Genomic DNA, 24,111 nt, shown 5'->3' on the forward strand with positions numbered 1-24,111 from the left:
TTGGCGGAGGCGCTGGGCGGAGGAGCCTATGGGGTGCGTGGGCGGGGCTGGTTCGGGCCGGTGGCGCGAAGGGAGAGGGAGAACGCTGAGGTGTTTGGCGCCGAGCGGCCGGAGCCGGGTGAGAGAGGCGCGGGGCCGGGTCTGGGGGGCCTGAGGGGTGCGGGGCCGGGTCTGGGGGGCCCGAGGGGCTGGGTGCGGGGCCCGGTTTGGGGGGGCTGAGGCGAGAAGGGGGGTGGGGCGTGGCGTCTGGTTTGGGGGGGCTGAGGTGAGAAGGGGGTGGCGGGGGGTGGTGTCTGGGTGGGGGGGCTGAGGTGAGAAAGGGGGTGGCGGGGGGCGTGGTGTCTGGGTGGGGGGGCTGAGGTGAGAAAGGGGGTGGCGGGGGGCGTGGTGTCTGGGTGGGGGGGCTGAGGTGAGAAAGGGGGTGGCGGGGGGCGTGGTGTCTGGGTGGGGGGGCTGAGGTGAGAAAGGGGGTGGCGGGGGGCGTGGTGTCTGGGTGGGGGGGCTGAGGTGAGAAAGGGGGTGGCGGGGGGGCGTGGTGTCTGGGTGGGGGGGGCGGGGGGAGTATTCCTGGCGAGTGTGTTCTTGGCTGACTCCCCTGGCTCCAGCCCGCTCCTGTGCAGGGGGTGGCCGGAGGCAGCGCTTCCAGCTGCCCGGGAGGGTGAGGGTTTCCCATCTAGCTGCTGAGCCTCCCCCCTTCCCCGCCCAGCGTTGTGAGGGGGGCCGGTGCCCCTTATGGGGAGGGGATGAGTCTGAGGCCAGTGGTTCCCCTGCCTCCCAGGTATCGTGTGGCAGCCATGCCCAGCACCAGGTCCCAGACCCAGGCCGCTATTGACTTCCCCCGGAGGAAACAGCCCAGGACGCCTGTCGCACCCGCTGGGGCTTGCAGAGATGCCACATCGAACCCCACCAGGGTGACCCTCCTGCCGCTCTCACCTGGGGAGAAGGTCCTGCCGCTGAGCCCCCGCAAACGCCTAGGTGAGGTACTGCCAAGGGACTTACCCTGCCCCCCACCTCTTGCAGGGCCAGAACCTTAATGAGTTCAGGGTTCCTGGCTCCCAGCCCCACTCTTGGAGCTCACCGTTCCCACAGGCGTTACCAGGCTGTCCCCTACACCCCACAGACAGCAGGCCTTTCTTTTCCTTTCCACCTGGAAAAAGGAGGCACTGTGATTGCTAAATGCCTGAGAACTGGGCCTTGTTTCTTGGGTAGCAAATAACTACCTGGTTGGTCGTCCTGGGAGAGGGTTGGCAAACACTCAGCCCATGGGCCAAGTCCAGTTCTTTTGCATCTCCAGAATCCAAGGGCTTGTCACTGCTAGAAAATTTTGCCCCTTTAACTATGTCAGTATAGTTAGAGTGATGCAAGCCTCCTCATGTGGCTGCAGATATAAGGCACCTCTACACTGGTGCAACTGCAGCCACACAGGAGCTTAGACCTGTATAACCATGTCAGTAAAATATCACACTCCTAACTGACACAATTATATCGGTAAAACTTTTATTTCCAACCCCCTCCCCCCAAATATCTAAGAGCATGTCAATTATGAACTGTGTGTAACTAAGGCAGTACTGACTCAGGTCTCAAGACAGCCTGGACCAGAGGTGTCCATTCCCCACTCCACTCATCACTGAAATATTCACTCTAGGACCCTAAGATTATTTTAGTGGGTGGAATAGGGGAGTGGAAATGGAGCCTAGGGGAGTGGAGGTGGGATCTAGGGTTGCCAGGTGTCCGGTTTTTGACCGGAATGCCTGGTCAGAAAAGGACCCTAGCAGCTCCAGTAAGCATTAAAAGTCTGGTCGACAACGCAGCGGGACAAGGCAGGCTCCCTGCGGCTACCGGAAGCAGCAGCATGTCCCCACTCCTGATCCTATATGTAGGGACAGCCGGGGGCTCCATGTGCTGCCCCTGTCCCAAGCACCAGCTCTGCAGCTACCATTGGCCAGAGCCTCCTGGCTGCCCCTCCGCCTAGGAACCAGAGTTGGAACATGCCACTGCTTCTGGGAGCTGCTTGAGGTAAGCGCTGCCTGGAGCCTGCACCCTGACCCCCTCCTTCACCCCAATCCCCTGACCCAGCTCGGAGCCTCCTCCTGCACCCTGTACCCCTCATTTCTGGCTTCACCCTGGAACCTGCAGCCCCCCCAGAACCTGTACCCCCTCCCATACCCCAACCCCCTGCCTCAGCCTGGAGCCCCCTCCCATACTCCGAACCCCTCGGTGCCACCCCCACCCCAGAGCCCCCTCCTGCACAGCAAACCCCTCATCCCTCGCTGCACCTCCAGTCAGAGGCCTCACCCCCTCCCGCATCCCAACCCACTCAGCCCGGAGCCCCCTCCCGCACTCTGAACCCCTCAGCCCCATGTCGGAGCCCCCTCCTGCACCCCAAATCCCTCACCCCACACCAGAGCCTGCACCCCCATTTGGAGCCCGCACCCCCTCTTGAACCCCAACCTCCTGAGCCAGCATGGTGAAAATGAGCAGATGGGAGTGGGGGGGGGGGGGGGGCGGCGGCGCGGCAAGAGTTTTCGGTTTTGTGCAAGTAGAAAGTTGGCTACCCTAGTGGTATCTAGGAGTTGCTGCAGGGCAAAGAGATCAGAGAAGGGGGAGAGGAAGATGGGGAAGGAAGGATACGAGGCAGGAATAGTGCTGTTCCTAAAGGGGAGCAAGTTTTTCCACTAAGTGGTGATGAAAATGACAAGACACTGAACAAATAAGCCAGGGTGACTGAAAGCTTAGTCACCGCATAAATGCTGTTACACTTTTAAGCTGTGCCAGCCTCTGCGGAGGTCAGAAGTGAGACATGGTCCTAAATGGAAACCACTGCCCAGGGATTGCAATGAAAGTTAACACCTGTGTAAGACCCAGCAGGCTTTTCCTGGGCCCTGTAGACTAAGGGAAGTTTCCCCCTCCCTGAGGCCAATGCAGGATTGTTTTATTGTCTTACCCAGCCTAATATGAAGGATCCCAAGCAACAGATGAAACTGCTCCCCTGGGAGGCTGGCCCACAGCTGGATAGGTCTGTCTCACGGAGCTTTTGCTAATATTGGGGCTAAATTTTCCCCTTGGCCCATTAATTGTAGTTACCACCCCTGGGTGCCATTCTAAATTTCTCATGGGGTTGACATCCTAGCCTGTCTTTCAGAGCGTGCCTTAATCCTGCAATGTAAGTTGGTCCCTTGTCACGGCATCCAGATGCCAGACCTTCCTCCAGCCATTTACCTCTCCATTGGCCCCTGCTACCTATTGAACTTGACTCTTCTCTCCTGTAGGTGATGACAACCTGTGCAACATCCCTCAATCACTGCCCTGCTCCCCAACGAAACAGAGCAAGAAGGAGAATGAGCTCCTATCTGCCTCTCACAAGGGGCAATGCTTGTTCTTCAGCGAGCAGCCAATGACTGAGTCTCCTGGCAAGAGGAAAAACTTGGTGCCATCCCCGCTCCACAAGCGGCAGGAGACCCCAAGAAGCTCGGAGCGCTCTCGTCTCATCAAGGAACCTGTGTGCAACCAGCTGTTCAAGCAGGAAAGTAGGTGTTGATGCAATGTCTGGTGGAGAACAAGCCCCAGGGCAGCTCCGCAACCTTCTCTGATGTGTTTCTTTATCTGGCATAGGCACTTGTTATCAGCAGGCGAAGAGTGTTCTGCACACGGCTGTCCCTGACCGGCTTCTTGCCAGGGAGAAGGAGACTGATGCCATCAGGCGGTTCCTGAAAGAGCATGTCCGTGGGGAGAAACCTGGCAGTCTTTACATCTCTGGTGCTCCTGGCACTGGAAAAACTGCCTGTCTGAGCAGAATCCTGCAAGACTTCCAGGTATGGCTGTGCTTGGAGGTTCAGACACCTGTCTCAAATGCTCTGTTATGGATGTCAGTGTCTCTTTAGCTACAGCAGGAACATGCCTACTTGCTATAAGCCCAGTGTACCCCCTACCTTTGACAAACAAAATCTGATCCCCCTGAAATCTTTCTTGGGTGATCTGATGTGGGATGAATTTTCCTGGGAAGCTTGAGGCAAATCACACAAGTGGTTCGGAGCATACAGGGAAGGGAGCAAACAATGGGGTAACTTTGGTTCTCCGGCCCCTCCTTAAGGCTGCTTTTCTGGCTCACCACAGCTCAAACGCTTTGGCCTTTATGCTTCATGTTTGGTTTAATCTGCCATCCCCAGTCAGCATTAGCACCTCTGATTACTGCATGTTGTAGCTCCATGTACGAGCAGAGTAATCTACGAACGCTTGCCCTGGTCCCTGTCGTGTGGTGCTTAGTCTGGTTCAGGCAGTTAAATGCAGTGCATGTGGAGGGGGAATAACGAGAGAGAGCATGTGCAGAGTGGGGTTTGAGGAGGAGATAGCTGAGGGCATTTCCTCAAGAAGAGGGGAAGATGCCGTGAGAATCGGAGTAGGAGTAAGTGTGCACTAGATACGCTTCAGGTGCACCACTGTAGAGTAGACTCTTCCTACAGCGATGGAAGGGCTTCGTCCATCACTTTAGTTAATCCATGTCTTTGAGAAGCGGTAGCTGGTTGAGGGAACAATTCTTCCCCTGCCCTAGCACTGTCTACACGGGAGCTTTGCTCAGCTTAATTACATCTCTTGTGGATGAATTTTTCATCCCCCTGAGTGATGTAGCTAGCTTGATCTGAGGCAATGGCTATTCTGCAGAGCGTAAAGCAGCACAGCTGCAGTGCTGCTAGTGCAGACGCTCTGAGCCGACCGGAGAGAGTTCTCCTGGCAGCTTAATTACTCCAGTCCTCGTGAGCGGTGGTAGCTCTGTTGGCAGGAGAGGCTCTTGCGTCAACATCACACTGTCCACAACAGCGCTTAGGTCAGTGTGACTTACGTTGCTCGGGGGGGTGGCTTATTCACATCCCTGAGCAACATAACTTACACCGACTGAAGTTCTAGTGTGTGCACATAGCCTGAGTTTTAGGTGTAGACCAGGCCTGAGGCCGAGGGACATAATGAGGAGAGAAAGAGAGACAAATACAACACCTTGAAAGTGAAGTTGGGAGGCATGAATTTGCTGTGATGATGCTGTGGGACTGGTGCACTGGGAAAGGGAGCTGGCTGCTAGCCAGTCTCCGCTCTGGACAGACTGTCAAAGCCTGGGTCAGCTGAGCTGCGTTGTCCTGTGCTCCGGTGCGCTGATCTGCTTGGCTCGCCTGAGCCTTTGCCTGGTGCAGGAGGGTGAGTGGGATGGGAACTGAACTGTGGCTCGCTGGCTCTCTAACTCTCCCTTTTCTCCCTGTGGCAGAATGAACTCCCGGGCAGCAAAACTATTGTCCTGAACTGCATGTCCCTCAGCAGCTCCCAGGCTGTGTTCCCAGCCATAGCTGAGCAGATGGGCCAGCAGGGGGCATCCAAGGTAGCTGGGAGAGACTTGGTGAGGAAGCTGGAGAAGCAGCTGACAGCAGAGGGGACGCCCATGATGTGAGTACCCTGCTCTGAAACTCTCCTGAAGCGTTGTGAGCCAGAGGCTGGGCCTGTGTGATAGCTGTGTTCCCAGCCAAGATTCCCCTCGTCATTGCAGCTGGTTAACTGCCAGAAGAGGGAGCTGATCGGTGCCTCTCTGCACCCAGGGACTGAGGGCTTGATTTTCCAGAGGTGCAGAGCACTGCCAGCTGCAGTGGAAGTCAGGGTGAGATGTGGGTGCTTGGCATCTTGGGATAACCAGGCCCTTATTTTGTTACTAAGTACAGGCTGTGTCAGGGAAGGATTGCACCCTGCCTCTGCCATGCCCCAGGACAGAGGGGGAGTGCCCTGCCATGCCTCAGCAGGGGCTGGTTAGTCTCCATGCCTCCAGGGTAAAGCCTCGGTGCTGAGCTGGGCTTTCTTTCCTGCCTTTGCATAGCATGCTGGTGCTGGATGAGATGGACCAGCTGGACAGCAAAGGACAGGACGTGCTCTACACAGTGTTCGAGTGGCCCTGGCTCATTGGCTCCAGGCTTGTCCTCATCGGTAAGTGTGTCAGTTGTGCTGTGACAATGCTTTGGCCTGGTGCTGCCGTTGAAATGCCCTGTGGCTGCAGAAGCTCTGTGTCGGAGTGCCCTGAGGTGATGGCACGTATCCACCCTCCTGCAGGAGGTGCCCTGGCATTTTTCCTCTTGGAGAAAGCTGGGGAAGATTATGAAGCTGGTTTCTGGCAACAGAAATCAGTCTAGTTATAGTAGCAAACCTATCACCTGATAGGTGTGTTTAAAAACTGCCCTTGCCCAGCCCCAGGATGCATGATCGATGCAGGGCCTTGCACATGATTCTCTAACCCTGGGCTTTGGAAGATCTCCCCACTCCCTGGTAGCCTAGGCTGCCATTCTCAATAGCTTCAATGTGCTTCACAGGAGTGGCCAATGCCCTGGACCTCACGGACCGGATCCTGGCCAGGCTACAGGCCCGGCCCAAGTGCAAACCCCAGCTACTAAACTTCCCACCTTACACAAAGGAGCAGATTGCCTCAATCCTGCAGGAACGGCTGAGACAGGTAAGAACCCAGGGACCAAGTCCACATGGGCTCATCCCCTTCTCTGGGGAAGAAGCTTAGACTCCTGAGCCGTTATACACAGAGATCTGGAACCACACGAGCAGCTTTCTGATGCTGTCTTGAAGAAACTTTGTAGTTGTAGCTGGCTGATATTGCTTATTAGCTGCAGCATAGCACTCCTCTGCAGTGCTGGCTTCTGTGAGAGATGGCTCTGCTCTGTCTCCAACCCTGCCACTTCCCACTAAGCTGGTGGCAGAAGGGACAGTTGGTGACTTTCCACAAGCAGGTCAGTCAATGGCATAGGCTCAAGCCTAATCCAGGCACTGGCTCCTGCCCTGTTGTTATGACCCCACTCGACCCCACTGCCTTAGAGGGAACAGAGTCCAGGCTGTTGGGAATCCCATTCTCAGTGGCATCCCTGGATCCTCTCAGACTCTGGGGTCTGGAGGTGAGATCTTAGCCATGATGCAGTGAGTTACGCACTCTGTCTTCCCAGCACAGGAGGGAGAACTTCCCAGGTGCAGTGGGGTGCGGGAGACAATCCACATGCATCCAGCCAGATGGGCTATTTTCTGTCTGAACCGTATTGGACCACCTGAGGCTTCTGCAGTGGAGACCGCTCCATAACTGCCCTGTGCCCCGTTTCCTCGGCAGGTGTCTGGTGATCAGGTCCTGGACAGCACTGCTGTCCAGTTCTGTGCCCGGAAAGTCTCTGCAGTTTCGGGAGATGCTCGCAAGGCACTGGATGTATGCAGGTAAATGCCGCCGCCTTGCCCTGCTGCCTCTGAAGGCAGGCTCCTTACCCAGTGTCCTTTGAGCGAATGTGACTTAAGGCTCCATTATGCCGCTGCTTCCCTGGCGTTGAAAGGAGGGCTTGCATCACTGCAGGCGTGCTGCCTCCTGACCATGTTAATGTCTGAGACGTTCGCAGTCCATTACCTATGGAGGGTGAGACAACGGGCTGCTGCCAGCCCTCCCTGCTGTGACTAGAGATTGGTTAATTACATTTGTATTGCAGAAGGCCCCATTAGCAGCTCTCAAGCAGGTTTCTTTATGAAGCTGAACCAGTTTTTCCTTCAGAATTTTTTTCCCTCCTCGTTCTTTCTTTCTGGGGCTGTTTTCCTCCTCCAGTTTCATTATAGGTGGGACTTCTCTACCGCACTGGGGACACTTCCTTTGCTGGGGCACATCACTTCCAGAAAGGGGTGCCAGTTAAGCCTGTGCCAAAGGGTACATTCTGGACTATCCTGTTGGTTGGGGCTTCCGCACTGGCACAAGGACAGGTGCCATCCTGAGCTGGGAGTGCGGGAGAAGCAGGGCTGTCCCAGTAGGAAAACAGCTGTATTGGAGGGACATTGGCCACCAGTTTGGGCCCAGAATTTGGGCTGGGAGGGACTAGGAAAAACTTACACTAGAATGCTGTAGGAGTCAGGTTGCTCCCCCCACCCAGATTTGAACCTTCCCCTGCTATGCTGGCCACCCAAACGCCGCATCATCTTGCCAGGCATGCAGTGGTTCTCTTGCTTCCTTTTGTGGCCCACTTCTTAAAATCAAATGATTTCCTGGGCGCCTCCTCTCCCAGCCTCCATCCGTCAGTGACCCTGCAGCAACTAGAGGATTTTGTCTCATTAGGGCCATGTTTAGAGATGAAAATGAGCTCCTGTTAATGGGCTGTGTGCTGCTGTTTGTATCCCACAACTTCTGTATTCATGCTGGTTTAGCTTCTCTCCCTGGGTGCAGGGCTTATTACTTACTGGCTGTGATACTGCCCGCCTGGGAATTCTTGGGAGATTGGGTCCAGCCTCCTGGGAGTGGGGTGGGGTGAGTTGGTGCCTAAAAAGTGATCACAGCTGAAGGAGGGGGTGCAGCAGTCCCATAGAGGCATGACCCAGGCTGCAGCTAGCAGTGAGCATCCCTGCTTGGAGACGAATGGATGCCCCGTTTTTGTTAGTGGGGCAGTCAGGGGGGTCCAGGTGTGGGGCATGCCATGGGGATTTACCCGAGTCCATGCAAACCCTTCATATTCCAAGCTGCTCTGTTTCAGTGCAGAGGGGCAAGGGTGCTGCTGGCAGGTCTGGGGCGTTAAGTTTTGACAAGCCCCAAAGGCTCAGTCTAAAGTAACTTGCATAAATCTGTGTCCTAGGCGAGCCATTGAGATTGTGGAGTTGGACGTGAGAAGCCAGACTGTCCTCAAACCACTGCCTGGCTGTAAGTAGTTGCCGCCAGCCTGAGTCAGGAAGCTCTGCACTCTTGGCTTTTATTTTTCTGTCAGTCTCCTCGACCTTAATTGTAGCCTTCCTTGCCAATGGCGTGTTTTGCGCATTACTGGAATGGAACTCCCCAAGAGATTGAACAAACGCCTGGCACGCAAGGAGCTTTCCTTCCAGCTCTCTGGAAGCAAAAGCCCTGGATGTGAAGGTCACACCTGCTCTCGTCTCTGGGGCTGGCTTTAACTAGAATGAAAGCACTTAAGTGTAGGTGTGAAATAGCAGCTCCCAAAAGGGGGCGATAGAGTGGGCGGGAGTTCAGCTTGGGATGGGAGCCGTGGAACCTTTCCAAGTGCAAGCTGTACATAGGGGCTCTGCGTGGGGGGGTATTGGCACAGCCGTGTCTAAGCCCGTGTTCCAAAGGACTTCAGCCCTTCCCCTTGGATTTTTGGCTGCCCTATGCAGGATGTGCTGCTCTTAGGGGTGGCTAAAACATCCCCCACTCTTGGGTCCTCATCAATTTTGTGACCATATATATAGAATATGAGTCTCTCTCCCTCTACTCCTGGTGCTTCAGACTATAGGAAGATGAAGTTTGCTTTAAAAATCCGCTTTTCTTTGCACCATTTTATGCCGCTGGCATTTTGCCCTGCCATGTCCTAACAGCGAAACTAGATGGATCAGTTTCACTTCCTGGTTCCCACGCACTGGCCCAGGGCTGCTGGATTTGGGTTCCCAATGCGGTGGGGGAGGAAGGGATAGTTACATCCCACTCAAACCCATGGCGTCTGACAACTTGGACTTGACTGAGTTGCCTTTAGCCAGTAGCCAATACACTGTGTGTTCTGCCCTGACCTATTTCCTGTCCCTAGTCTTGTATTGCTTCTATATTGATCAAACCCCAACTCTTCTGACTCAGCATTGTCTGGCCTACAGGTAAATCGCCCACTACATCTGCCTCGGTTTCCCCAGTTCCTAGGAGAGTTGGTCTCCCACACATATCCCAGGTGATCTCAGATGTGTATGGTGACAGGATGGCCCTGGGAAATGGTGGGACCAGTGACTCCTTCCCCCTGCAGCAGAAGATCCTGGTCTGCTCGCTGCTGCTCCTAGCCAGGCAGCTGAAAGCCAAGGAGGTGACGCTGGGGAAGGTGAGTCAGACCATTGGGTTGTACGGCTAGACGATCCTGCCGCAGAAGCTGAGCTCTTTGCCTCGTGCCCTCGTCCAACAGCAGTAGTTTAGGGGTTGCAAATCCCTGGGAAGGACAGTCTCTTCCACCTCGCTGGTCCAGTCGTGAGCCCCGCTGGGCATATGATGTGGGCCAGTCTTGTTTGCTCTCTAGCAACTCCCCAGGCAGGTGCTCAGAGTGATGTTGACGCATTCTGGAGGGGGAATTAGGTCTAGCCACACACCTGGAGATGGTCAGCCCCGGGAGGGTGCTGGAGGCTTGGTGGCACCTGTGCGTCTCCCTCACCTGCATTCAGTGGCTGTGGGTAATGTCTGCTCCCTCCCTCCTCTTGCAGCTACATGAAGCCTACAGCAGAGTCTGCCGGCAGCAGCAGATGGCAGCTGTAGCCCACTCCGAATGCCTCTCCCTCGCCACCCTCTTGGAATCCAGGGGCATCCTGGCACTGAAGAAAGCCAAGGAAGCCAGGCTCACAAAGGTACCCCTACAAACCATGCTGTTTTTTCCCCATGGACAGGCTCCAAAGGGAGCCGCTGCAGAAGGGGCGTGGCTGTGACACACAGGCCTGGAAGGCGAGCCGGAGGAGAGCACTGGAAAATGCAGGGTTAGCTGTGGAGCCAGCAGGGTCGAGGAGAACCCTGAAGGGGGCGTGTACAGCAGCGGAGGGCTGCCCTGACCTTACAGTTAGGTTCCCAGACTAGAAGGGCTCCCAGACCAGTAAGCTCTGTCGTGGGGACATTTTAACTCCTGGAGGATCTGACACCGACCGTTCTCGGAGGCGGGCTACAGACGGAAGGCACTTGTGCTTTGCTCTGGTGGTGGGCTAGGTGGGCCAGTGCGTGAGTGGCAGGATAGCAGGCTATTGTTGGTCAGCTGCACGGGGGCAGTTCCTGTCGGTGCTGCTGCTTCTATGGACTCTGTAACATCGGGTGAGAGTTTGAGTAGCCTGGGCCATGCTCATTGGCTACCACGGATGCTGGGCAGGTCTGTGTAGTAAGGAGCCTTGTCTCTCCTCCAGGTTTCCCTGAAGATAGAGGAGAGGGATGTGGAACATGCCCTCAAGGACGGCGTCTTGGTTGGAAACATCTTGGCAGGGGGGCGGCTCTAGACTCATCTACCTTGATGCCTCTTTTTCAAAGGGATGTGGCTCTCTCCGTATCTTATACAAATAACTGCATGGGCTCCGTTGTCCGCGGTAACAACCTTTGCTGAAGGTCACGCTGAGCCATGGCAGTGGAGCGTTTAAAAGGATGAATTTGATCTGCCTTCATCTCACGGCATCTTGTTATAAAGCTGCCTCGTTTGTTTTTAACTGTATACTTGTTTTTAAACATGCTGCCGGCTGAGGTGGATAATGTCCTGTGTCGGAGACAAAGCCAAACTGACCCTCCTTGTGGTGGATTTTGAACTGTTTGGGAATGGCTGTAGGCCCTATCCTCAGCCTCTTGCAGGGCTCCATCTCCCTCTTGGATCCAGGATGTTTGCTGGCCATCCTGACATCCTTTCCCCACAACCTGCACGTACGCCATCATGTTGCCCTTTTTGAACAGCTGGAGATCAAAGAGATGGTGCTCAGGCAGCAAGAGTCTGTTTGGAGAAATGAAACCATTAGCAGTGCGAGAGGCTGCAGGAGGAAATGAGATGGCAGGCGCTGCGCTCCCAACCCAGGCTCCTTTGAAGTCTGGTTATTTCCGCGTAGCAGATGTCGCTCTTAGTGAGGCTTAATGTCTCTGGGGCTCGATCAGGGCTTAGTATGAAGCCCTGAGGGCTGTGTGTATCTTACTGTTCAAGCTGTGGATACATTTATTCCTACTTGTTTGTGGCATTATGAAGAGTCACGTTAGGCCTCTTCCAAAAGACCTGGTTTCTTCTCCCCTTTCCTGCGCAGTAGAACAGAACATCTGTCCTATGACCCCACCCAGCCTGCATCCTGCTCTGCACATCGGAGGTTCCTAATCTCAGCGTTGGTTTTTAATTTGATCTAATCTTTCCCCTTCCATCCCTCCCCCGACCCCTTATCCCGAAGGAGTGACCTACTTCAGACATTGTGATGTATTCACCCTTGGAGCAAGGTTTCTCCAGCAGGGGGCATTCTTGTAGTACAATGACCGGTGCTTCTGTCGCCTGGACCAAGTTCGTAAAGTTTGAGGAAGCTGTATTGCGTGTGTGAGGCCAAACAGCGTGGGGATTCTGAGCAACCCCTTCTCCTATCTATTTTTAAATTAAAAAGTAGCCTTTCTGGGTTGAAAATGACTTATTGTCTGCACACAGTGTCATCTGTTTGTAATGAGCCTCTTGTGAGAGCGTAGACCAGACAAATGTGTGCCAATGCAGTGAACATTTGGCATGTGTTATGTCCCTCCCTAACCTCTCTGTCCCCCACATCTCCCAGGTTAGAGCTGCCCTTGGGTGGACTCACTCCTGTAGCAGATGTGTTCTGAAAGGCAGGTGCAAGGACATAACTCCACTGAGAGACAGGCCCAGCTGTATTTACAGGTTGGGAAACATAAAGCCTCCACTCTCTCACTAATGTGTGGCACTCTCTGACCAGCTCGACAGACACTTTGAAACTATCCTCCAGTGCTGAGAAGACACAATTACATTTTCTGCAGCTTATGTTAAAAATAATATAGGCTTTGACAAAATCGTAGCTTGCTTGATAGGCCAGCTATTCCTCCCCCTTCTGGTGCCATCCTCAAAAGGGGTTCAGTGGGGATGTGAGACTGATGCTAACTTGTCTGGAGCCCCTCTGCTATCCCATGGGGTGCTCTGATTCTCCACGCACATTGCAGGGAGGGGTAAGCTGCCACCACCCATGGCCAGTGCAGCATGTGGTGTAATCAGTGGGAACTGTCTGATGCCCACTGTTTTAAATGGAGTGGGATGTGCGGTCCCCAAGCAACCCAGGTTCCTGGCTACTGGAACCCATCTAGGCCCTGTGCTACAAGGAGTTTCTGTGGTGCTGTTCACTCAGTCTAGTCAATTAGCCTTTGCCATTCTCATAGCAGGTGAATAAAGAAAGGGGAGGTGACCTGAAGTAGGCTGACCGGCTGTACAGTGAATGCTGGAGCCCCCCTGTTCCTGCTATCAACGCTTAAGAGGAAGGGGTGTGTGGATAGCTACTACATTTTCTAGGATCTGTGCCCCTCTAACAGTCACCCAGTGTGGAAAACGCCAGTGGGCAAAGAGTTAAAGGGCTGCTGGTGAAGATGAGCTGTGGTCTAATAAGAAGCAGGCTCGGAGCAGGATTGAGAACAGATGGGAGCCTTGATTTAAATGGCATTTTATTGGCTGTGGAGACCTTGAGAGAGACAGTTGTTCCTGCAGCTACTGTCTGTGCTGGGTCCAGTGCCAGACGGGCCAAACTATTCGCAAATTTGCAAAGATGCTGGCAGCAAGATATGGGTCAGCCAGAGCCACCACAACAGATACGGCCTTGTGGGCTGCTGTTTCCTTCTTACCCTCTGCAGCTCCCAGCACCAGCTTGCTGTGCTGAAAGCTGATTTATTTTTAACCACCCCTGCTGCAGCCTCCCAGTGGGATCTGAGAATCCCTTTGGTTCCTCTCCTGTCGTGGCTGGTTGCTATCCAGGGTAGAAAAGACTCCAGCTTGGTCTTCCCTAGTGCTAATGGCACCCGCAGGGCCTTGAGAATGAGGACTGCTGTCAGAAAAGGCAACAGCTCCTTACTGCTGCTGATCACTCACTCTCCAGGCTGCAAAGAGGGTGTGGTGTCCATGCAGCAGCGGAGCGGGGCTGTGCTGTGCTCATGGAGGGGATGGCGCCTGAAAGAAATCCTCTGCGTAGAAATTAAAGCCCACTGAGACCTGGCCCTTTCTAAGTGCAGACTTTAATCCCCTTGAGTGAGGACTTTGCTGCTTTTAATCGGAGACAGGGCTTGAGCCGAGCACTTCCAGAGCAGGCATGCACCTGGCAGCTGATGTCAAGAGGAGAGCCAGGTGCCTCTGTGAGCGAGGCACCACACCTACACTAGAGAAAATGCAGCTGTTTCTTTCGTTCTTTCCCCCGGTGAAGGTTAGAGGCCTGGCGTGCCTTAGGGGCTGGACCCAGATAACTGGCACAGAGCTGGAGCAGAGCTGGCAAGCAATGGGATGAAGTGGCACTAATTTCCAACAGCCTGGCTGCATGTCACCTTGCTGGGCTGTTGGCTACTGGGCTTGAAGCTACTCTGAGGGGAAAGGGATGTGGAGGTGCGGGGCAGACCATGTTTGTCTGGGAAGCAGCGGGGGCTGGCAAGGTGCAGAGGAGGGGGCTGAAGTGACCTAGGGTACAGACCCCTTTCAGACTTGCCTCTTAGTCGTGCCTCCAAGCTGGGCCTGTGCGTAAAACAGGCTCGGCCGTTTGAACCAATTGTCCTGATGGGGCTAGCGTGCAGCTGCCCTCTGCCAGTCGGGTTTGAATTGTTCAGCTATGTGGCATAGGCCCTGTACTGCTGCTTGCTAATGGAGGAGGGGCAGCTGCTGGGAGGCTCTGGGCAGGGCCGTGCTGAGCGGCTCTGGCATAGGAGGGAAGCTCTGGGGTGTCTAAGAAGAGCAGATAGTTTGGCACCATGGCTGGGCATGGTCCCAACACCCCCTCCCTCCCCGCCTTGGCCTGGAGTGCAGACCTGGTGGCCTCTTTTCTCAACAATTGATGGCTGTGGGGCGAAGGCCGGACTCCCGCGGTCAGTGGTGCATATGCAGGGCCCTCAGCCTAGCTTCACACAACAGCTGACTGTGCCCTGGCAATAGGGCTCCCTTTTTATTTTAAAGGCACTAATTGGGTTCTGAATCACGCTAGACTGCTTTGATCTCTCAACCATTTCCCACACAGCCTGCAACAGCCTCATCAGCGATTTCTAATGAGGGGGCCCGGCCGTCTCCTCTAGGCCCTCTTCCACCCCTCCCATCCCTGCCTATTAGGCCCCGGTACAGCCGCCCTGCACTGCTTGGCAATGACGCTGGGAGGTGTAGTCTGTATTTCCTACATGCCTGGGGTGGGAGGTCAGGCGCCCCAGCATGACTGCAGTGCCTCTGAGTGCAGAGGGGTGCCCCCTTCTGGCCAGGCAGCAGAGTGGCTGTACTGCATTAGTGCCATCTGCCCGTGAGACTTGAACCCAAGCCCCTCGCAGGCAGCCGGTGCAGCCTGTTTTCCCTGCTGCCCTTTGGCAATGGATGGAACCCTTTTAACAATGCTCATTAACAGGTTGAACCTGTCCTGCTACATGTGGTCATTGGAGACCCCAAGAGTCAGGGTGGTACTGCTGAGGTCTGGAGCACGGTCCACCGTGGGTCATTACACTCTGCCTCCCTGAATCCAGCGCCCCTTCCCTAGAGTCATACCTGTGTGGTGGTCGAACACTGGTTCTGTTCCACCCCAGAGGAGATTGCAGATCAGCAGCAGGCACAGTAATTCCTGTGCGTAGGTAGGTCCTGATCGATCTGCGTGGCTGGACCTCTGCACGGCTGGGGCATGGGCACCAGGATCCAGCCTCCTGGAGCAGTTTACAGGATCTGCAGAGCACTTTGGGCAAAGAAAGGAGCGAGAGAGTGTGGATTGTTCTCATCTCTGCTCTTATCCCTCCGCACCCCCTAGCTCCCTGGTCCCCCAAAGATGCCTTTGTTTACAGCAGAGCTGCGCCCCCAGCCTGGGATGGGTGCCCCAGAGGGAGCCCTGCCGTTACAAGGGGATCCTTATGAACCTTTTGGTTTTACAGTCACTTCAGGAACGGAGCAGGTGCGTTTGACTCCTGGCAGCAGCCTGGGTGCTTGAGGATGACAGCGGTGGTGACATGCGGTGCGGGTGAGGTCAAGGGCAGGGCAGGTGATGGGCAAGCTGTGGGGCTGTGTGATGAAGCGGGACTGTTCTTAATGTTTCCTCTGAATATTCTGGGGGTGCCTCAGTTTCCCCTATACAGTTCTTAAGTATCTAGGTGGGGGGATAAGGGTGTATGATCGTTGCAGAGCCCTAGAGGGCAGGTGTGTGCAGGGGTCTGGACACAGAGAATGGCCAACACCCTGTTTCCTGGGAACTGATGGCCTGAGCCCTTCCCCCCTGCAAGGTGAGAGCTAAAGGGTTGGAGAACAAAGGAACCAGGTGACCTCCTGGCCTGGAAAGGGACAAAGCCCGGAGGAGGAGGGGCTGGAGGGGGAGGCAATTTGGGGCTGGCTGGGGACCTGGAGTGAAGTGCAGACATGGTTGTCTGGCTCACTGCCCCCCAGAATGGACCCAGCTGAGGGGTCCTGTTCTCTGCACCGACAAACTCTGGGTTAGACCATGTTCCTGTCGTCTAATAAACCTCTGTTTTACTGGCTGGCTGAGAGTCACGTCTGACTATGGAGTTGGGGGGCAGGACCCTCTGGCTTCCCCAGGACCCCGCCTGGGCAGACTCGCTGGGGGAAGCGCACGGAGGGGCAGAGGAGGCTGAATGCTCCGAGGTCAGACCCAGGAAGGTGGAAGCCGGGTGAGCTGCGTGTCCTGCAGACAGGCTGCTCCCAGAGAGGAGACTTCCCCAGAGTCCTGCCTGGCTTCATGGGGAGCAGTTCCAGAGCATCGCCCGGGGACTCCGTGACAGGCTCGGGGAAGCCCCTCCCTCAAAACCCCACCACTTCCACCCCAGCGCCTTGCAGCAGAGAGTCCCGCATGGGGTGGCCAGGTGATGGCTCCGAGCAGAAGTGTAGGGAAACTCCCTGCAGATTGTTTCCTTTCACATATTTATTTAATCTGCTGGAAGCCAATAAAAACATCCTTGCTGCCAGCGTGGGAAGCTGCCTGGACCCTGGGGAGACGGCCCAGTTCCCTGGGGGCTGGGAGGGTAGAGAAGAGGCAGGAATGGGATGGAAACAGGAGGGGAAGGAAGGGGGTTGGGTTGGCTTTTTAACACTATCCTGAGCCTGAAGGCCTCCGTCTCCCCCTGTCTACGTGGGCCTGTGCGTGTCTCCCCTCTGATTATCTCCTCGGCCTCCTTCCTCCGGTCTATGGGGGGGGGGGGGTAGCATCACATCTGAGGCCCCCCCCCCGGGTTGAGATTAGCCCCCTTATTGCTGGGGATTTGGGGGGCCCTTAGACTGCTCCCTGAAGTCCGTATGCCCCCGAGCCCGCCTGGCAATGAGCCGCCAAGGCCCCAGATGGGGCACCCCGGCGCGGAGCCGGGCGGGCGCTAGGACCCGGGGCAGCCGAGTTCCTGTTGCAGCCGCAGACGGTGCAAACACTCACTCCCCCAGAAGCAGGGGAATCCTGGCTGCTGGCTTCCAGGAGGGCTTCCCCCGAGCGGCCCCCTGACCCCCGCCAGGTAAGCGAGCCCCGCCGCCCCCTCAAAGGCGAGCTTCCCGCTTTGTAGCGCTTCTGCCCCGGGGCGCCCCCAGCCCGGCCGCGGGGCAGCTGCTGCAGGGCCCCTGAGCCCCAGAAAGTTGTGTCCGGGGTGGGGGGCTCGTTCCCTTTCCTGCCTTTGCTCGTGTCCGCCCCACCCCGGAGGCTGCACTTTGTCCCGGGTGGGGGTGGGCGGGGAGAGCTTGTCTCTGCAAACGGCCACCCCCCGCACCCCCGAGCTTTGCAAACTCTCCGGCAGCCCACGAGCGCAGGGAGATGCAAACTGCTGCGGCGGGGAAGGAGAAGTGGGAGAGGCTGGGGCTAGCCGCCGGCCTGGGCTGGCAGGAAATCCAGCTCGGAGCCTGGGCTGGCTCCCACAGGGGCAGGGCCCTGGGGCGGGGGGGGCTGGACCCGCCGTCTGCACGGGCAGGGCTGGGCTCTCGGTGCCAAGCCGGAGGAGGAGCTGATGTGAACTTTCCCCACGTCCAGGGCTGGGGCTAGGCAGTCCCGTCTCCAGCCCTGTCTTGCTCTCCAGAGTCCCGGGGCCAGGGCTCTGTTTGCCGGCTGCCAGCGGGGCACGGGGGCTGCAGGGCCCGGGGGGGCGAGGTGGAAACGAGACATGAAAGGCAGGGGCAGAGCCCTGAAGCCATGTGATGTTCGTTACAGCTGTTGTCTGACAGCTGGATCTGTGTGTGTCCCCCCCACCCCCCAATGCAACATAAATGGCCCTGTCTGTACAGCTCCGCTTTCTGCTCTGGGCTGAGCCGAGCGCCTGGGAGACTTGGATCAAAGTTTCGCCGGTGCAGGGCTTCGGCTCCGGCTTCCCTGTTGTGCGGTTGCTAAAAAAAGCCTCCTGCCAGCTCCACCCCAGAGGTGGCTGCATTTCAGGGTTGGCTGAGAGAGAGATTTCCAGCAGAACCTGGAAGGCTTGAAATGGGAGCTGGGTAATTCTGAATTAGGGGCAGGGGCAAAAACTCCACTTTTTCCGATTCATTCCAAAAGCCAAAGCAGGATGTTGGGGGTTTTTTTGAGCAACAGAAGAGATTAAAGCCTGGAACAAAACTACGAATATCTGTGTGCCAAGGGCTGTGTTTGCTGCTCTCGGACCGAAAGCCAAGATGGCCCCGATCCTGCCTATGGCGACGCACGCGCAGGCCTGACGATGGGACAAGTTGAAGGGTTCTGGTTAGACACGGACTAGGCTGGTTTTTGGGGTCCCCGGCACAGACTCTTGGGTTCCCAGTGGCTGGGAGTCAGGCCCCGGGGCTCTGGCCGGTGGTTAGAGCAGCCAGATATCTGGCCAGTGAACGGCGGCTAACTGGCTGTTTTCTGGTTGCGCGGCTGTTGTACCCAGGGCTGGGGAAAGGGAAATGGGGCAGGCATCCTCGCTACAGCCCAGCCTTCCTGTGGGCCTGACGAGGGGGAGGAACTGGGCCTGATAGCACAACCAGCTGCAAGGCCAGACCCGCGCCAGGCAGTGCCCCCCAGGTTCCAGGACTCTCCCCCGCCAGGGCCCCAGTGTGCTGCGGGTGCCGGGCCAGGGAGCCCTCTGCCATTGTGCATGTGTCCCAAACCTGGGCTTTGCAAAGGGGGGGCATTGTCTCTGTGCTGTGGATGGGGAAACCGAAGCACAAAGTGGCATGGACTTGCCTCAGGTTGCACAGCCAGTCGGTGGCTGGGCTGGGAACAGAACCCAGGAGTCCTGACTCCAGTTGTGTCCTGTAAACGAGTCGCCATTGTCTTGCCCTGACCAATGTTTGCCTCCTCCCCGCCCGCCCCCGCCGACAGCACTGGAGATCTGCCAGGACCTGCTCTGAGTGGGTCTGTGTGTGGGCACCCTGCCAGGCATTGCCAGCTGCTGTGTGCGTGCCCAGGGGTTGGATCTCAGAGCAGCCATGGTGCCAGGGCTGGGCCGGGCAGCTGCCTGAGGCAGGGGGTGCATTGCCCCCAGAGGTGGGGTGGGGACTGGGTCCCTGCTGCCGTCTCTGCCCTGTGATCCCCATCTGTCCCCGGGCTTGCGGGAGGGGTGCAGCACTTCGTGCTGTTGGGGAGCACCTGGGTGTCCCCATTTATTGACGGTGGGGGGAGAGGGGGGTTGCTCTGCCTGACAGGCGGCCTGCCAGCTCCCTGGCTGTACGTTGCGGGTTCTCTCCCCGGCCCCGTGTAATTATCTCACGGCTCCGCTGGCTGCCGAGTGAATGTAGGTCATGCAGATGGGTGAGTCCTGGATTTCCATCAATTAGAGCATGCAGGGGGACGGGGAGGGCGGCTCGTTCAGTGCCATGGCACCAGCCAGCCCTTCTCGCCTGGTCCATCTCTCTCCCTCCTGCTGCAGGACTGGCTGGCCTAGGGGTTAGCACTCAGCGTGGGGGCCCCATCCAGCCATCCTGGGGGCTAATGCCCTCTGCGGGCTGGTGGGAGAAGTGGATTCACCTCCCAGTCCAGAGTGATAGGAGCGGGGTGGTGTCCAGAGCTCAACAGCCCCCCCTCCTGGCTGAGTAACGGGCCGGGGGGAGGTATTGACCAGATTTGGGGGTGGGCGGAGGAGCATCCTCTGCTGTCGCGTTCATTTGACTGGAGCCTGAAATCAGACCTCCTGCCAGTTTGGGGTGATGGGGGGCAGCAGGGTCTAGACTGGGGAGGGACTGGAAGCCAGGACTCCTGGGTTTGATCCCTGACTCTGCCAGTGGCTCACTGTGTGAGCTGGAGGTTCGCTCTCTGTGGCTCAGTTTCCCAGATGTATAATGACAATTGGGAGGAGAGAGGCTTTGAGATCCTTGGCAAGATTGCACTAGACTAAGCTCCATGTGTCTGGCAGGGAAAGGGGCCTGTCTGCAGGGGGTCTGGATGGGCTCCACCCTCCCCAGGGCAGATGGGGGGATGGAAATTGGAGAGGATGGGGGCCTGGGCTGCCCCCGGCCTGGCCTCGGAAGCGCAAACCTTCCAGCAGCCTGGGAGGGGGCCTTCTGAAAATGCACCCCCAGCTCAGCCGGTCACGGTGCCTGTCAGTCCTGCCCCCTCAGCCCCATGCTGTCCCTGCTTCTCCTTCCCCCTCCCAGCCCCCTGTAATGCCCGCACCCTCTGATCTCCAGCAGCCTCCAGTACTGAAATCAGGGTGGGTCAAGGGGACTTGATTAGATTTGTGTGGCTGAGTGGGGCTTTTCGGAGTGGGGGTGGGAGCTGGGAGTCAGGACTCCTGGGTTCTTTTCCCAGCTCTGCTTCAGACTCCCTGTGTGACCCTGGGTGAATCCCTTCTGTGTGCCTCAGTTTTCCCCCGCTGTCATTGGGGGGGGGCGGGGGGACTTTGCTGTGGTTTCCCCCACTGGCCAGGTCCCCACAGTGCAGACAGGTGAGGTTACCCCCCTGACTATCACCCCTCCCGAAGCTGGGACCAGCTTCTCCCCCTACAGTGCTGTCTCCCTTCTCGTGCTCCCCAATGCCAGAGTGAGTCTCCCGGTTCCATCCCTCTCCCCCTCCCCCCTGAGCACACCCCCCCCATTCTCATTTCTTGCTCTATGGCTCCACGGCCCATCGGGCGCCCGAGGGAGCTAATCGGATCTGACAGCTGAGAAATACCACGTTGGCTTTTAGGCCGAGAGTCGGGGATGGGGGGGGTGCGGGGGATGGGGGTGCCAGCTGATCTTACAGGGGCTGGATGGGGCCTGTGGTGAAACCCACCCCCTGCGTAAGGGATGTGCTGAGCCAGGTGGGCACTTGGAGCTGAGCACAGCAAGGCCTCTGCCATTCCTGCTGTCCAGCAGCAGGTAGTTCCGCAGGCTCCGGCCAGCCCCATCCCCGCAGGAGCCCTGCGCTTGGCTGGCCGCGCTATGGCCCAACAGGAGGACAGGCCTGTGTGGGGAGGGGTCAATCCAGAGGAACTGGGGAGCGGTGGGGGATGGCTCAGCTCCCTGGGTCACTGCTGACCCGAGCCGGCCAGTCATTTCCCAAATGGGCCCCGGGAGCAAGCCCTGTGCCAGCTGGCCCTGTCTCTCCATGCGCTTCACCTGCCTGCTCGGCCCCCCAGGTGTCAGGGGCTGCAGGTCAGGAGTGAGGGGCACCAGCAGAGTGGGGGGCAGGGACCCCAGCACGGGGCTAACGGGGCTGCAGGTCAGGAGTGAGGGGCACTGGCATGTTGATGAATAACCTTGTCATTCATCCCACTGGCCGCTAGGTGTCGCTGCTGCTCAGTGCTGGGAGGCCCCATGTTGGGGAGGGGCTCTAGGGCTCTGAGCCAGCCCCCCCTCACCCCCCATGGACCCCTGGCACCTTCAGCCAGGAGCCCTGTGAGCTGGGACAGGCCCTGCCTGCTGCCCCCCCGCTGGCACCCCCTACAGGCCTGGTGGAGCCAGGGCCGGTCCCGCTGCCCGGTGGGGGCGGGGGGGGGGCTGCTCTTGGCTGGCTCCTTAGCTCCTGACCTTTCGCCAAGTTGGCTGGGAGTGGGTGGCGGAGGGGCCTCCGGGCGCCTGCTCCCAGCTCCATCCTCCCGCGCCTGGCGCCCGGCCAGGGCCTTCGCCAGCGACCGGCCGGGCCTTGGGCACCGGCCCAAAGGTGGGAAGCTCCCCCGGGTGAGGGAGGGGCAGGCAGGAAAGGGGAGGGGCCTCCCCAGCCCCCCTCATCACTGAGATTCCCTGTTACCAGCATTGGCGTGAACTAGCCAGTGTCCCCTGGGAGGGTGAGAGGAGCCAGAGCAGGGGGGCTGGGAGCCAGGACTCCTGGGTTCCAGCCCTGGCTCTGACACTCTCTGGCTGTGGAGGGGGTGTGGATCATTTCTCTCCCTGCCGTGCCTCAGTTTCCCTCCATCCCCTGGGGCTGATGCCTGACCCACAGGAATCGTTCAGTGTTTGTGGGTCCCTGCGCGGAGGGCGCATGTGGGAAGTGGGGCAGAGTCTTGCCCAGAATCACCCGCCAGGCCAACTGCTGAGCTGCTTGTGCCCCTCGCTCCCGACCCGCAGCCCCCTGCTGTACCAGCCCTGGGCTCCCCACGCATGCTAGGAAATGCTCCAGCAGTTGGGCGGGGACGGGGAGAGCTGGTCTGGTTGGGCGGGAGGGAAGTGCCTGCCCTTTTCCCAGTGCTGCCCAGTCCTGGAGTGTTGCCAGAGGCTGGGAATGGGTCACTGGATGATTCCCTGTTCGGTCCATTCCCTCTGGGGCAGCTGGCCCGGGCCGCGCTCGGCAGACAGGACACTGGGCTGGATGGACGTTTGGTCTGACCCAGTCTGACTGTTCTTATATAGTAAGGATTTGGGCTGCTCTCATCACCCCCATTTTACTGGGTGTGGGGGGAAACTGAGGCACACAGCGAGGGCAGGTCAGGCCTTGACGTCACAGGGCGAGTTGGTGGCAGAGCTGGGGAGACGGAACCCAGGTGTCCTGGCTCCCCGGCCCTCACCCCCCTTGTCTCTCCTGTCCCTGCTGCCCATGATCCCTGCTTTACCAGGAAGCCTCCCACCCCCGTGCGCTGCCTGGGAGCAGGAGTTAAGCAGATAATGCGCCAGGGCTATTTATAGCTGTGCATTCCCTGGCATGTGTGGACGTGCAGAGCGCGGGGGGGACGTGGGGGAGCTCTGGGGCGGGTTCAGCTGAGGCTGCTGGTCTCTGTCTGAGGCAGCGAGGGGCTGAGCTGGGGGGTGACGGGACAGCATTGATGGAGAGGGGAGCGGGAGAGGCAGCAGGTGGCCCCAGGCTCTGCCCCTCCCCTACCCAGGGGACCCTCTGGGCTCCACCCTCCCAGATCCTGCCCCTGGAGGCTGGGGTGGGGCTGGGGAGCTTTCGGGGCAGCTGGGGCGGCCTCATCCCACGCGGGGCTGCTGGCGTCCTTGGGGAGCCCTGGGAGCTCCTCCCCTGGCACCGCGGCACACCCAGGTGCTGTGCACAGCCGTGCTGGTGTCACCCTGGCTGAGCCGGGGCTCAGCTCTCCCCAGGGTGACAGGAGCTGGGATGCCCCTGCCCCGAGTCTCTGCCATGACTCATCCCCAGCATCGTCCTGGCTCTGGTGCGAAACGCGGGCCCCATGACGCCAGTAGGAAGGAAAAGGCCATGGGGTTTCTGCCAACCGCAGTGACGCCGGTGTGACGGGGGAGGGGGAGTCTGCCGGGGCCCTGGCCCCCGCCAGCTCCCAGGAAAGGGAAACCTTCAAGACAGATCGGGGAGCTGTTCAGATTGGGGGATCCCCCCTGCCTGCACAGGGCCCCCCAGTCCCGCCCCCCCACTTTGCAGGGGTGACCAGGATGTGCCCCGCAGGCTCCAATCTCTGTATCCTGCCCGGGCTGGAGGGTTTGTTGATTGTAGGGTTGCTGTCATTGTGGGGGGGAGGGGGGCGATGCCAAGCAGAAGTGAGAAACAGCCTTGTTGGCTGCCCGGACTCCTGGGTTCACGCTGCGCTGGCAGGTGCTACAGGAGGTGTTTGGGGGGCTGCCCCCCCGGTCCCGTCACAATCTGGAGGAGGCCCTGGCACTGTCCTGCCCCCTCCCCCATGGTGCTGCCCCCCCCATGGTGCTGCCATGCCCAGCAGGAGCCCCCCAGGCGTTGTGGGTAATGGCTGCCGGTGCTAAAAATAGACTAGGGAAACCTGTCATGCCCGTTCCTCCCGGGTTAATTTCCAGACAGAGCGGGGGCTGGGACAAGCCCCCAGCCCCCAGCTCTGCCCTGGCGTCCTGACGCCTGGCTGGGAGTGGGGTCCTGCTGCTCCGGCTCCATGGGGTGTCGGGGGAACAAATTTGGGGAATGGGGTTGGCTCAGGTGCTGATGCCATCTGGGCAGCACCACCCCCTGGGAGAACACCCTGAATGGGCACTGGGAGGCAGTCGGGGGCCTCAGCAGCACCCCCCTCCCCAACGCAGCCTCCCCCCATCCCCAGCCAGCTGCTCCCAGGTGCCTGCTGGGCTGCCAGCCCTTTGCCTGAGCCTGATTGGGACTGACATGGGCAGGGGGCTCCCT

At 58.2% G+C, this 24,111-nt stretch overlaps 2 protein-coding genes across 2 annotated transcripts in view; both read left to right on the top strand.

Moving 5' to 3' along the window:
* The first annotated feature begins 20 nt into the window (after nt 1-20).
* Nucleotides 21-12,122, top strand: CDC6 (cell division cycle 6). Its single transcript, XM_043536669.1, has 12 exons — nt 21-118; nt 778-975; nt 3,270-3,527; nt 3,613-3,812; nt 5,252-5,427; nt 5,849-5,955; nt 6,336-6,475; nt 7,130-7,230; nt 8,619-8,683; nt 9,619-9,833; nt 10,207-10,347; nt 10,888-12,122. Exons 2-12 carry the CDS (start codon nt 795-797, stop codon nt 10,975-10,977), a joined length of 1,674 nt encoding a protein of 557 aa, XP_043392604.1. The 5' UTR covers nt 21-118; nt 778-794; the 3' UTR covers nt 10,978-12,122.
* A 4,890-nt stretch (nt 12,123-17,012) lies between these two features.
* RARA (retinoic acid receptor alpha) overlaps nt 17,013-24,111 on the top strand; it is a 65,842-nt gene continuing 58,743 nt past the window's right edge. The window contains exon 1 of the mRNA XM_037887078.2: nt 17,013-17,158. The gene's annotated coding sequence lies outside the window, so the exon portion shown is untranslated. The remainder of the gene's footprint in view (nt 17,159-24,111) is intronic.

This window comes from Chelonia mydas, chromosome 27, assembly GCF_015237465.2.
Source record: "Chelonia mydas isolate rCheMyd1 chromosome 27, rCheMyd1.pri.v2, whole genome shotgun sequence".
NCBI classification, from domain to species: domain Eukaryota; kingdom Metazoa; phylum Chordata; order Testudines; family Cheloniidae; genus Chelonia; species Chelonia mydas.